Source organism: Clinocottus analis, unplaced genomic scaffold, assembly GCF_023055335.1.
Source record: "Clinocottus analis isolate CAN_PGR_092001 unplaced genomic scaffold, fCliAna1.0.p SCAF_12, whole genome shotgun sequence".
NCBI classification, from domain to species: Eukaryota; Metazoa; Chordata; class Actinopteri; order Perciformes; family Cottidae; genus Clinocottus; species Clinocottus analis.
The window spans coordinates 747,501-760,117 of NW_027175843.1; the positions used below are offsets into that span (position 1 = coordinate 747,501).

The 12,617-nt window shown below is 44.8% G+C and overlaps 3 protein-coding genes across 3 annotated transcripts in view; 1 reads left to right on the forward strand and 2 right to left on the reverse strand.

The window, feature by feature from the left end:
- LOC137782532 (uncharacterized protein C13orf42) overlaps positions 1 to 7,589 on the forward strand; it is a 25,189-nt gene extending 17,600 nt beyond the window's left edge. Inside the window, exons 2-4 of the mRNA XM_068571859.1 lie at positions 3,999 to 4,600; positions 4,668 to 4,806; positions 7,249 to 7,589. Coding sequence (XP_068427960.1) covers positions 4,166 to 4,600; positions 4,668 to 4,806; positions 7,249 to 7,499 — 825 coding nt within the window. The 5' untranslated portion in view covers positions 3,999 to 4,165 and the 3' untranslated portion in view covers positions 7,500 to 7,589. The remainder of the gene's footprint in view (positions 1 to 3,998; positions 4,601 to 4,667; positions 4,807 to 7,248) is intronic.
- Positions 918 to 2,683, reverse strand: LOC137783233 (TLR adapter interacting with SLC15A4 on the lysosome). Its single transcript, XM_068573033.1, has 4 exons — positions 2,635 to 2,683; positions 2,408 to 2,491; positions 2,230 to 2,282; positions 918 to 2,027 (listed from the first exon to the last, which is right to left on the reverse strand). Exon 4 carries the CDS (start codon positions 2,023 to 2,025, stop codon positions 1,084 to 1,086), a length of 942 nt encoding a protein of 313 aa, XP_068429134.1. The 5' UTR covers positions 2,026 to 2,027; positions 2,230 to 2,282; positions 2,408 to 2,491; positions 2,635 to 2,683; the 3' UTR covers positions 918 to 1,083.
- Positions 7,590 to 8,301: 712 nt separating the features above from the next.
- Positions 8,302 to 12,186, reverse strand: rnaseh2b (ribonuclease H2, subunit B). The gene is made up of 11 exons (XM_068572771.1): positions 12,000 to 12,186; positions 11,326 to 11,394; positions 11,103 to 11,210; positions 10,540 to 10,616; positions 9,869 to 9,983; positions 9,719 to 9,783; positions 9,504 to 9,609; positions 9,193 to 9,274; positions 9,052 to 9,097; positions 8,773 to 8,850; positions 8,302 to 8,496 (listed from the first exon to the last, which is right to left on the reverse strand). Exons 1-11 carry the CDS (start codon positions 12,061 to 12,063, stop codon positions 8,386 to 8,388), a joined length of 921 nt encoding a protein of 306 aa, XP_068428872.1. The 5' UTR covers positions 12,064 to 12,186; the 3' UTR covers positions 8,302 to 8,385.
- Positions 12,187 to 12,617: the final 431 nt, after the last annotated feature.

Genomic DNA, 12,617 nt, shown 5'->3' on the forward strand with positions numbered 1-12,617 from the left:
CTTTAAAGCTCTTTGCATCGGAGGAAACGTGAAATGAACACTTCACTGTGCAGATCCATTGGCTGTTCTGGCTGCTCTGCAGGGTTGATAACCGCACTGCAACACGCAGAAGGTCTCAGCGTGACGGGCCGTTCTTTGTAAATACAGTTAAATGCAGCAAAGGTTGAGACCTCGGAAGAAGAAAAGAAAGAACTCCTATCAAATATTGCAGTGTACTACAGTATTTTATCCTTTTTCAGTGGACTAAGTCCACCCATTACTCTTCAAAGTCTCACTCCATCAAGTCTCTACTCCTCATTCAGCACATAGTCAACATAAAGACGAACAGAAAGCCTCAGATATCGTAGAGTCGTGGTTTCATTCAAGATGGAAGAATGCTAGGAGGACGTTTGAGAAGACCATTTTCAACAGACTATTTAAAACTGTTTTTTTACAGCATTAAGCAGTTTAAAAACGCCAGTTGTTTACTGTAATGTAACGGGGACATGTGGTAAATGTTGGAGCCCGACTGGCCGCGAGCTCCAGATTCACAGCCCGGTCCAGGTGACGTCATCCATGAGCAGCGTGCAGGTGATGGGAAACATTAGCTGGATGGATGGATGTTGGAGGAGGAGGAGGGGGGGTTGGGGGGGGACAGTGACAAATGAAAGAAATTAGCAGAGATGTCTTTCAAAGTCATTTGGGTTCATAAGTTAGGTGAAAATGCTTCCCCCTGGTGGCCGTTTATTATACTGCAGACGTTCATCAACTCATTAATGATATCTTCATAATCGTGTGGAGTAAATCTACACTGTTCTATCTGTTCATGCCCGCAGCAAAGAAGTAGAGGACGATAATGTTGCTGATGATGTGATGCACGGCGGGCGAAAGGGAAATGTCAGTTTTGATTTTCAGTTCCTGTTTTTATTGTCCAGAGAAGGAAAACTGCACAACAACAATGCACCACATGAACATGCACCATTTGACATCATCATACACAAGACTATCCTCTCCACAACTCATGAAGGATATTAAAGAAATACAGCCATCGGTTTTATTTTCACGGTGATAAAACTCAAATGAAAGTGTGAGGTCCTTGATAGGTTACTCTGCTTTATCGTCTGTGAGTTGCTCCCTGGTCGCATCATCTGAAATCTGCAGAAAGGGCGTGCTGATCTCACTGGACTGCATGTCTCCGGCCACCCGCAGGAGGCAGCTGAGCACCATGTCCTTGGCCAGGCCGGCCTCCAGGTTCCCTTCTCGGCTCAGCTGCAAAGTGATCTGGTCCAAGCTGGTCAGGACCAGCTCCGAGCAGAGCAGCGGGCACACGGGGCCGCCGTCGGAGTTCGCGCCGGGGGCCGCTTCCCTGGCCATGTTCTCCATCATGTACTGCTGGTACAAGTCCAACAGTTTCTGCTCCAGGTAGTGATTCAGCAGGGAGTTGGAGAACGGGCCTTCGCGGCCCTGGAACAGAACGCTCCGGTCGCGGGCGCTGCCCAGTCTCCAGCGGGTGGAACCCCCCCTCGGCGGGTGCAGCGGCCCGGCCGTAGACGCCTTTCCCGGGGGGGAATCCTCCGCGGCCGGGGGGACGTCGCAGGACTGGAGGAAAGGCCCGACGGCCTGGGCGTCGGTGCAGAGCCGCAGCTCCCCGTCGTTGGTCGAGAGCGGCAGCACCTGGTCGCCGCCGATGTGGAGGTCGCTGTAATTTTGGCAGATGCTCTGACAGAAGGAGGGAACCAGGAACGGGGCGTCGCCGACGGAGCGAGCCTGAGCGGGGATCTCTATCCGCGGAGAGATCTGCCGGCCGTCCAAGGACTGCAGCGGGGAAATGTACAACTCCTCCGACGCGCTCCCGCTGTGCGTACAAGCTGTCGGCTCGGGGGAACCGTGACGGAGGAGTGGGAAGCGTCGGACGGAGCCCGGCACCAGAGTGGCAGCTGCTCTCGGCAGCCCGAACGCTCTCTGGGGAGCTTTCGGGGGAAGCGGCGGATGCAGCTCCTCCGACTCACCATAGGTCATGCTCAACAGTCTGCCTTCACACAGCATGGCTGCAACAAAGAGCACATGCACAGACGCTGTCAGCCGCGTTGCTGACGCACAACACATGTATGAGATCCAGTTGTCTCCTCATTTCTTTATTCTCGTATGGACTGACGCCACACATCATGTACAGACTGTAGCTCGTTTGCAATACAAATACACAACACTCAACACACAACACATCATACTTCATGAGTACAGGAGTGACACCTTTTTAAAAAGCTGCTTCAACTTGCTCTGAAAGGATCGAATCCTGATGAGTTCTGTGGGTAGAAAATAGACAACGATAACACAAACTGGGAAAAAAAAGACACATGTCCAAAAGAGGATTTAATGTTATATAATAACCAAAAGATGAATCATATTCCACTGAAACAAACAAACCTACCTTTGACCAGATTCACCGTCTCTCAGTCAGAGAAAAGCACTTCTCAGGAACATTGCACATGTGCAGACTGTCCTCCCTCCAGATCTGCAGGAATCAGAGTGCGATGTTGTGTGAGGGTTGTTTTTATACCACCTCAGGAGGAAGTGAGTACATACATATTGTCTCTGCCTTCTCATTTCTGCACACTGAATAGCAGCTGGATTAATCATTAAAATATTGAAACTCACCATTTCAGAAATATCTTGTTTTTGATGGTTTCAGGCAGGCGGAGCATCTCTCCATCTCGTCTTCTACTCGTGTGAATCATATCTTCTTGACATCTTCACATGAAGGTCTGCTTTGGTGTTTCCTCCGGCCAGATGTGTTCAAGAGAAACCGCCCTGGTTTTGTTTCTCTGTCAGAACAGGTGTGTAAAGTGAAAAGCAGAAAAGAAACTTCCAATTAATTTTTGTTTTCTGGTACGTGACGTGCATCTTCTGGGCGGGACCCTCACCCCCACCCCCACCCGGTTGGTTGGAGCTCCTCGCTTCACTCCTCCGCCGCCAAAAGCAGAAGTGTGACCTCACGCCGGGTTATGTAACCACAAGCAATCAGTTCCTCCTTGAAACCAGGCCGCCTCTTCATGTTTTTGCATTCGTTTGACCATGTAGACATGAGGGTGGAGGAGGGTGGAGGAGGGTGGAGGAGTGGGGCCGCATTTGCTTGAGACCTTGGAACGTTACTTCATCTCACCAGATTGTGTTTGTGTACTTATTTGCACGCCTCTGTGGTAGAAACCTGTGAATGAATCTTCTCTCTGGTGACATCGGTGGAAACTTTCAGGCTTTATTCATCGATGCAAATGTCTCCAAGGTGAAAGTAGCTTCCTGCATTTCTGACTCGCTTCAGTCAAGACTTTGGTATTCAGACTTCCTCCGCCTGCAGCAGGTGAACCCAACAATGAAGCGCATGAAACACGAGAGAAGGCGTTTCATTATTAATCAGACGAGGAAACCGAGACATAAGTCAAAGTGGTAAAACGTTGAGTTTGTTACAATATCAATACAAGGATTATACGTGTTTGATCTTCAGAGCTCTTTTATAGGAACCACAGATATTTTAACACTTTAACCCACCTGCAGTCCAGCCTCTCATTTATTATTCATCATTTTATTATTTGCTTGTTTTTTATTTGTTTGGTATTCATTACCTTTATGGTGTGGTCCTTCTTTTGTTTCCTGGTATTTAAGTTATGTGTGACTGCACTTTGCTTCTCTGTAGAGCACTTTGTAAAGCTTTGTGTTTAAAAGGTGCAAACAAATTAAGTGATTATGAATATTATCATGTCGGATCTTTTCTGAGATCCCCGCTTTGTGGAACACGTGGTTCATCAAGAGGAAGCCGGAGTCTGTTGCATCTCGTATGAGTCCGGACATCGGACACAGGCTTGCTCAGAGGTAACGGCAGCACAAAGTGTCGAGTTACCGACCCGTTTGTACGGCAATGTTGCCGAGCAACAGCCGATAACACTGCAGACACGCTGAGGTCGGGACAGACGGGAGACTTTTGCTTTTGTGTGACGAGAGCAGCCTTTTTTTATTTTCTTTTGCAGTTTCAGCACCCGGGACAGCGCCTGCTGAACGGCTCCGACGCTTTGAAGGAGCTTCTGCTTGTTGGTCTGGAGACGCGTTGGTCTGCTTGAAGGACCGGACATGGACGGATGCTCCACTCACTCCCAGGAAGTGAAGTCTGAAAGCCTGAAAGACTCCGTTTAGAGGAATGTTCAAGAAGAGTAATAATGGGTTTCGTCCCAACCATCCCGGACACAGAGGGCCGGGCGGCGCCGCTGGAGGTGGAGGTGGGTTTCGGTCCGAGGAGGACTACCACAGCGCCTGCACCATCCGGCTGGTCCGCAGCACCTCCATGCTCGTGGTGGGAGAGAAAGCTCCGGCGGCGGCCGTGGGCTCCGCTCTGAAGCGCAGCAAGAGCACCGTGAGCATCGAGTCGACCTTGTACTATTATCAGAGGCAAGAGGACCGGATATGGCTCTACTCGCAGAATCAGAACTGCCTGGAGTACCTGGAAGCACTCGTGGCTTTGAGACGCCAGTACACAAAGAGCGTGAGCGACTTGGAAAGCGACCACACCAGAGCCACGGCGTCCTCCCAGAAGAAGCCCGCGCCGCCGCCGCCGCCGCCTGCAAGGAAACAACCGGTGAGCTTGGATCAGCTCGCGGCTGTTAGAGGCAAACATTCTCACGTTTTACTTTTTCTACCGGCAGATATCAAGAGCCAAACCGCCGGCGCCCCCCAGCGAGGAGGACACGCTGCAGTTCTTTGATGAGGTCATCGCAGGCTGCGACAGCGAAGCGCTGAGGAAACCCTTCCTGGATGATGGACACGCAGACGTGGACTTCATAGGTGGGTCTGACGTCACTCTGTGATGCTGCACTCAGGACACGACATCATGTAGTTGTGATGTAAACTGGGTTTACTTTATTGTTGGACGATGCTGGAAGAAGCTACTGTGTGCAACATACAAGATGATGCTGTTGTGTTATTAATCTGTACGACAACCCATCAATATGTTCAGTTCAATTCTGTCCATGGTGATCGTTAGTGCACATGGATTAATAACAATTGCCAACTAGAAAATTTCGCAAGAAATTTTGAAAGTGTGGCTACTACTGCCGTAAGACCTCGCAATATATAGCTTTTGTTTCTGACGCCCGTCTCTCCTCCAAAGCACTTGAGTTGGTTTGTGTGTTAAACTGATTGGCTGATATGAAGCACCTGTGTGCTGCCGTCGTCATGGTGACCAAGTGAGCGCCAGCAGACTGATTAGAGGCAGACTGGACTGTGGACTTAAGGAAATAAACTACTGAACGTCCTGAACACACACAAACGTATATGAAATATCATATGACCTTATTAATGATCACAGTGTTGACAACTACACAATATAAAACACATGTAAACGTCTTTGTGTGTGTGTGTATGTGTCTGTTTGTGTGTGTGTGTTTGTGTGTCTGTTTGTGTGTGTGTGTGTTTGTTTGTTTGTGTATGTGTTTGTTTGTTTGTGTGTGTGTCTGTGTGTCTGTGTGTGTGAGACAAACAGACAGAGAGACAGAAGTCATCTGTGTTGTGTGTGCGTGTGTAAGTGTCTGTGTGTCTGTTAAACTGCTCTAACGAGAACACCTGTGGGTCGTTAGATCAAAGGTTGCCATGGTGATGACTTCAAAGGGACTTCCTTACACTGAGCTTAACAGACCTAAATACTGTGGAACTCCTTTCAAACTATTTTTAAAAAATGGTACTTTAAAAGCCACTATTGCTTCGATATCGCATATTGAGCGTTAGGAAGACCTGATGAACAGATACTGTGACTGGCGAGTCTGTACGATAAAACATGTGTCTGTACGGGCGATTTACAAATCAGGTACGAGCTTCAGGGGAGACGTGGCTTTGGAGGGAGATTTAACATGGCGGCGGATGGCAGAGCGAGGTGGACTTGCTCTCACATTCAGTCCGATTTCAAGACGTCTGAGTCTGTTGGATTCCTATCGACCGCAGTTTATGACAGAAGACAAGATTTCCAACGTTTCTATCCAACAATGGTGTATGAAGAGTGAACATTGTGGGAGTAAAGACAAAATACGTTTTATTTTTTTAACAGTTTCTGTCGCTTCTTCTCACTCTGTTAATTGGCGCGCCACCCTCTACGAACGTTTCGTGAAATTTTTTTTATGTTTTTTGCATTTTTCGGGAAAACGTACGGGCGAATCTCTTAGAAAAGTCATACCTCACGATTCCCGCGCAAACCGCACGTTTCGATGTAATTTTTGCGCATGTGCTGGCAACGCTCTGGGAGGAGTAGTGGTTTGACTATAAGAAGAATAATAATAATAATAAGCCCGCAGGAGAACATGAAGTGTGCTTCCAGCATGGGGTCTCTGACCCCATGCGGCTGAAGCCACACTTAATTATATATATTTATATAACTATAACAGTTACTAAGGTTGTTTGTATGACATAATAAGTTTGTGCTGTTGCTTTGGATAGTTTGTGTACATTTTGCTGATACTTCCCGACTATTATACTTATGACTGAATATTTCCTCCACCAATGAGATGATCAGTAGTCAGTAGTTTTACTCAAGAACTGCATTTTACTTATTTATATTGTAGACTACTTATAAGCCTCTACATTTAGGTTTTACAAACACAAACAAATTACCCATTCATATATATCTATATATATATATATAGATATATATAGATAGATAGATATATATATATATATATATATATATATATATATATATATATATATATATATATATATATATATATATATATATATATATATATATATATATCAGAACTGCACCGTAGATGCATAAAAAGCTCTACGGGTAAGAAAATATCTATATATTAGTATTTTGGAGTAAACTGTCCCCTAGAGGATGTTAAGATGCTGATTCACTGAGGCACTGAGCTTAAGGCCCCGACACATCCATGGTACACCACACAGGTGTTTTAATGTATTCACCTGGTCAGTGTTATACTCTGTGGTGTATTAACTTGTTCATTTTAACGTGTAATGTTGTGCACTTGACTCTCATTTCATGTTTTTTGTCAGTTGTTTTCATTCGTAAATTTCCAGATTGCAGTTTTCACATTCATTTGATATTTTATGATATTTTATATTGCTATATTTTAGGCCTAACAGCAGCACGAGTAGTGAACAGCTACTTTAAAAAGCTCCTTACATGTGAAGCAGCCTGGATACTCGTGATACTGAAGTACAGACAGGCCTCGTGAAGGAGTATTACTACATCGTGATACGCTCCTCCTCCCTCAGTGGCCTCCAGCTCGGCCGAACACGACCTCCACTCCAACTGGGTGTTGCGGGTTCCTCGGGTCGCAGACGGCTGCGAGCAGAAAGCAGTTCCCCACCGTGCCAACGAAGAGAGCAAAGCCAGCAAGAAGAAAAAGCAGAGCGGCTCCACGAGCAGCCGGCTGCGGCTGCAGAGGAACCCCATCCACCTGCCCAAAGTGGTGGAGAGCGCCTTCCAGACGCTGCGCTTCAAGCCCAAACTAAAAAAGCAGTGAAGCTCGATGGACATTAGAAACCAGCAGCACTGCCGCTCTGCTGAAGGAGCTCGACTGCGTTCATATTCACTCGCTTAAAAGCAAGTTTAATAAAGCAGATATCACAAATAAAATAAAGAATCCGTCCAGTTGATGAAGTTAAGACCTCGTTTCTCACAGGAGACATTTTGACTCATCAAATTGGATAACCTCAGGTGTTAACACCATATATATATATATATATATATATATATATATATATATATATATATATATATATATATATATATATATATATATATATTTATTTATTTTTATTTATATATATATTTATTTTTATTTATATATATTTATATATATATATATATTTATATATATATATATATATATATATATATATATATATAAAAAAAAAAGAGTAGAGATACCACACGCTAAGAAAAACCATGACAGAAGTCAGTGAAAGTTTGCTTCAAGTAATTATTACGCATAACGGCTCCTTTCAGATTGTTGAATTAATACATTATTGTTTTAATCAAAGTGGAGATATTGTATAGAGTATTCTGAAGATGAATAGATCAATGCATCGTTAAGTGTCATGTCTTCTTTTTTAAGTAAAATTGTATTCATAAAAGTTACTAGTATAGTTATCAAATGAATAGAAAATGGTACAATATTGTCTTTTGAAATGTAGAGTCGATGTATAAAGTACAAATACTTCAGTACTAACATGCACTGATGTTCTCAGAGGGATAATACTTTGTGTGGTGTGTTAACTACTTTTTGCCATTATTCCTTTTTCTTTTTCTAATCTCATTCAAACCACAATACATCATGAAAATTATAAGTCAAATACATGTTCTTTATTACAAATGTTTCATACACAAAACCAGAAACCATACAGCATTCATTTCTTCTCGGCTTTGACCTTGGGGCTGAAGAAGGACGCCATCGTCTTCATGCCGGTCTTGTCCACTTTAGCGAGAGATTTCTGAGCTGAAGTCATTTTCTTGGGCGGCTATAAGAAAAAGGGAGAAGAGAAAAATCGATGCAACTCAACACCTTTCATTACATACTTTATAAACTTAATTTCTAACATATTGTTCCACAAGGTCATCCTCTCCTTTGACCCGTATGTGCGGCTACAGACGCGGCTTACAGAACGCATTCAACAAACAGCAGCGAGCCTCACAATCACTCAAGGCCTCCAACAAAATGAAGAATACTTCAGATATGAAAGCAGAGACATGACTACGAGTCTGTATGACATCACCAAAACAAATGATACACTCACTTTCCTCGCAAAGTCTGCACTGTTGAATTTGGTGTAGTCCTCTTCGGCCTCCACCGGCTTGTCTGAAAGTTTCCGCTTCTGCCAAACCAGGAAGTAAAAGAAGCTTTTCAAGAGAAAGTCGTTAACCGCAGAAACACACACACACACGTACGTACAACCAGAGTTAAAAACACACAACCACAATGCAAATGCATGAATGCACGTGAGGTGGAGGACTTGCAGGAGAAGAGCACATGCTGCATGACGTCACACGTCTGTGTAACAGAGACGGGAACACACCTTGGAAGGAGGTTCTGTCTCCTTTGGGTGTGTGAGCTCTGGCAACCTGAAGGCGTTGAAGAAAGAAGAAGAAGAAGAAGCTCGATCACTGCTTCACCCCGACCTCGACAAACCATCATGACTCTGAAGTGTTCGACTCACTGCAGGTGCTTGACAAGAGCTTTGCTCAGGTCTTCGCTGAGGTACTCTGACATCAGGCCGTGAGCGTAGCGCAGGAAGTCCTCTGTCACAAACAACGAGCCAGAGCCAGGGATCAGCATCACCACCCTACTTTAACTTTGTCGTTTTAGCTCGAGAAAATGGTGTTATCGGATTGTAACGGTGCAATATTACTGCCATCTATTGGTCAACATCAACAACAACATCCTGCTCATCGGAGGGAGAGAATGGGACATAACTCAGTTATAAAAAGGGGGAAAAGAGAGAAATGTCCTGTAGTTGAAGCTTCGCACCGTCACGGTCGTCCGACTCTAACTTCACTCTGATGTATGTCGTGGATTTGACTCCTTCTCCCACGGAGATGTTTCTCTGCTTGAGCACGCTGACTGTCCTCTCCACCTACACACACACAGACACACACAGGTCAAACTAAATCATGCAATTCCACTGAGTAAACCCAAATGTTGAATTTCATGTAAATGCGTCTTCCAGGAGCTCCTCAGAAAACCTTTTTCTCCAGCCACAGCATGGTCTTCTCCTGGCTGTATCGGTGGAACATCTGGTTTCCCACCTCTGGAAGTACGAGACGCAGCGTTCAAACAGTGCAACCGGCGCAACAGTCGAGCGATGTCGGCCTCAAGAAGAATTAAATTGTCACCTTTTTCCTCGGCGATGCGGTGCAGGGAGGCCAGGGAGCGCGTGCAGCTCAGCAGCCTCGAGCATGCTGGGAACTCCTCGTCCTTCACGACTTGATCCACCGGCTGGAACTTCCCCTGAGCAGCGAGCGACGGTAAAGAGAGACAGAACAGATACTCGTCTTTTAATGAACAGCTTTAGTTGTGCTTTTTAGATTCAGCATCTTTCTGATGGCGGCCATGTTTCATTTGGCATTTTCTGGTGTTTTTTCTTTGTCTGCTGTGCACTTTGTTGACAAATGAGTTTCCCCACTGGAGATGAAAAACATGTTCTAATCTATTTATATGATTATGAGAATGAAAAGGTCCTATTTATAGTTGTTTATAGACAGTTATATAAAGGCACGATAATACTGCTCTTCTCTTACGACACCATGGTCCAGTTTGTATTTGTGACGTCAAATATTCTGGGACAGTAAAACATTTGGTACCAAACTTAAATGACCAACTCCTCACACTCCTCTAGCTGATGACGGTGAATTCATTCATGGTGGAGGCCCAACATGTACTTAGTTTACTATATGTTTAGAAATGTTAGTACATAAAGTAAGTAACTGTGGATCAGACTCCCGTGTGCTTTACACCAGAAAACACTGAAGCAGCTGTGAGATTCATGCAGACTTCAGTTTTTTACCTCCTTGCCAGATTTGATCAAATATGGCAGAATTAGAAAGAGAGGATCCATCGGTGTTATGAAGAGAAGCCTCCCATCTGTTGAACAAAAAAGAGACAACTGTGATGAAGATACACCTGATTACCTGTCCTGGAGTGAACATGACAGAGTAAAATATTTAAATGCACAAAGTTAACTCCTCTAACTTCATGACTAACAACTTAAAATGGTCACTTAACATGTCGTACAGTCACAAAGTCAGGTCCTATTGGGACTGCACACCAGTTTGCATGATGTGAACCTTGTTAGGTTTTGTCATATTATATTAACCTTGTTCCTCTGGACATGTTTAATATTAGTTTAAATGTTTATGACCAATGTACCTGTGGTTTCTGCGTCTTCTTTGGAGCTTTGGTAGTTGATCCAAGCTGCTAAGAGCTGATGAAAAAACTAATTTACAGCTGAGAAATGCTGCTGACGGAGACTAAAAGTAACGTAAAGCACCTTCTGTCGCAGCTTAAGTTGCTTTAGAGAGCACGCTGTAATAATAAATAAATAAATATCTCATGAGGAATGACACCAACCTCTCTGCACGGTCTCGCCAACGAACCAGGAGTGGAAATCTTCTTCAAACGACTTCACCTCAAACAGCTGCAGGTCACCGCTGCTAAGCATGTACAGAGATGCTGCATCTGCAGGATGGGAAGAAATGAAGGAACGGTTGTTCTGAAATGTCCACAAGATAACCTCGCATCATGGGAATTTAAAATGTTTCATTAACTTAAGAAAAAAGGAAAGAAGACAGACCTGTGAAGGGATTCCTCAGTCTCACAAAAGCTGGGTCACTGTCAGGTTTCTGTGTGTCGATGGTCAAGTCTGAGGACACACAAGCAGAAGTTAAGATCCATGATGGAGCTTCACTGTTCACCCTGCAGGAGAGCATCACTGTTCACCCTGCAGGAGAGCATCACTGTTCATCCTGCAGGAGAGCATCACTGTTCACCCTGCAGGAGAGCATCACTGTTCACCCTGTAGGAGAGCATCACTGTTCACCCTGTAGGAGAGCATCACTGTTCACCCTGTAGGAGAGCATCACTGTTCACCCTGTGGGAGAGCATCACTGTTCACAATGTAGGAGAGCATCACTGTTCACCCTGTAGGAGAGCATCACTGTTCACCCTGTAGGAGAGCATCACTGTTCACCCTGTGGGAGAGCATCACTGTTCACCCTGTGGGAGAGCATCACTGTCTGGTTGCACGTCAATCTGAGAACTAACCTGCAAAGTTTCTGATGTGTTGTAACTACCTACCGTTAGAAGTTAGCTAACGTACTTCCGGTGATACGAGGCTACAGTCAGAGGCATGACAGCCATAATGCATAACACTTCTACCTTTTTAAGTGAATAACGGCGGCAGCTTCAAGGTCTGGTAACGTTGCTACGTAGCTAGTTTCGTCATCGTGAGCTGCAGACGTCTCCTACCTTGCGCTATGGCGACCCAACTGGTGTTTTGCACATTTGGCGTTCGCTTCTTTTTCGTCGCCATGTTGTGTAATTCAGCTTAAGTTGATGAACTTGTGTTGAAGTGGTTTGCTATTGCTGTGAAGTGAATGTATGTTTTGGTTAAAGACAGAGAGAGAGTCGGGCTGCTGGAGGCGACATGAGCTCAGAAAAGGCGCCTCTGAGCACTTTCTGCGTTTGTCTCACAGGGGGAAACCATACTTACATTATTCCGTTGTCAGCTCATTTTTTCATATTTTTAAAGAAAACTATACTTGATACTTTTTGTAAAAACATATACATATTTCTCCACTGAAATAAGCTTAGAATGAGAGTACAAACACACCGTTTTAGTCTTTTAATTCACCTCGTTCACCCTATTTTCCATGAAATGGAACATTCCGCGGGACGTCACGTCAACCTGCAGTTCTTACGCGCGGCCGCGAGAGGCCGCTCAAGAATCGTGATAATATTTACACGGTAGCATCTGATGTTTGCCCTACACAGTTTACCTGAGCTGATTTTTCAGAAATTACGTTTCCACAAAGAGCCACGAGGCCTCTGCTCCCAGGTGTAGCTTGTTTGGTGACCAGTTGTCCT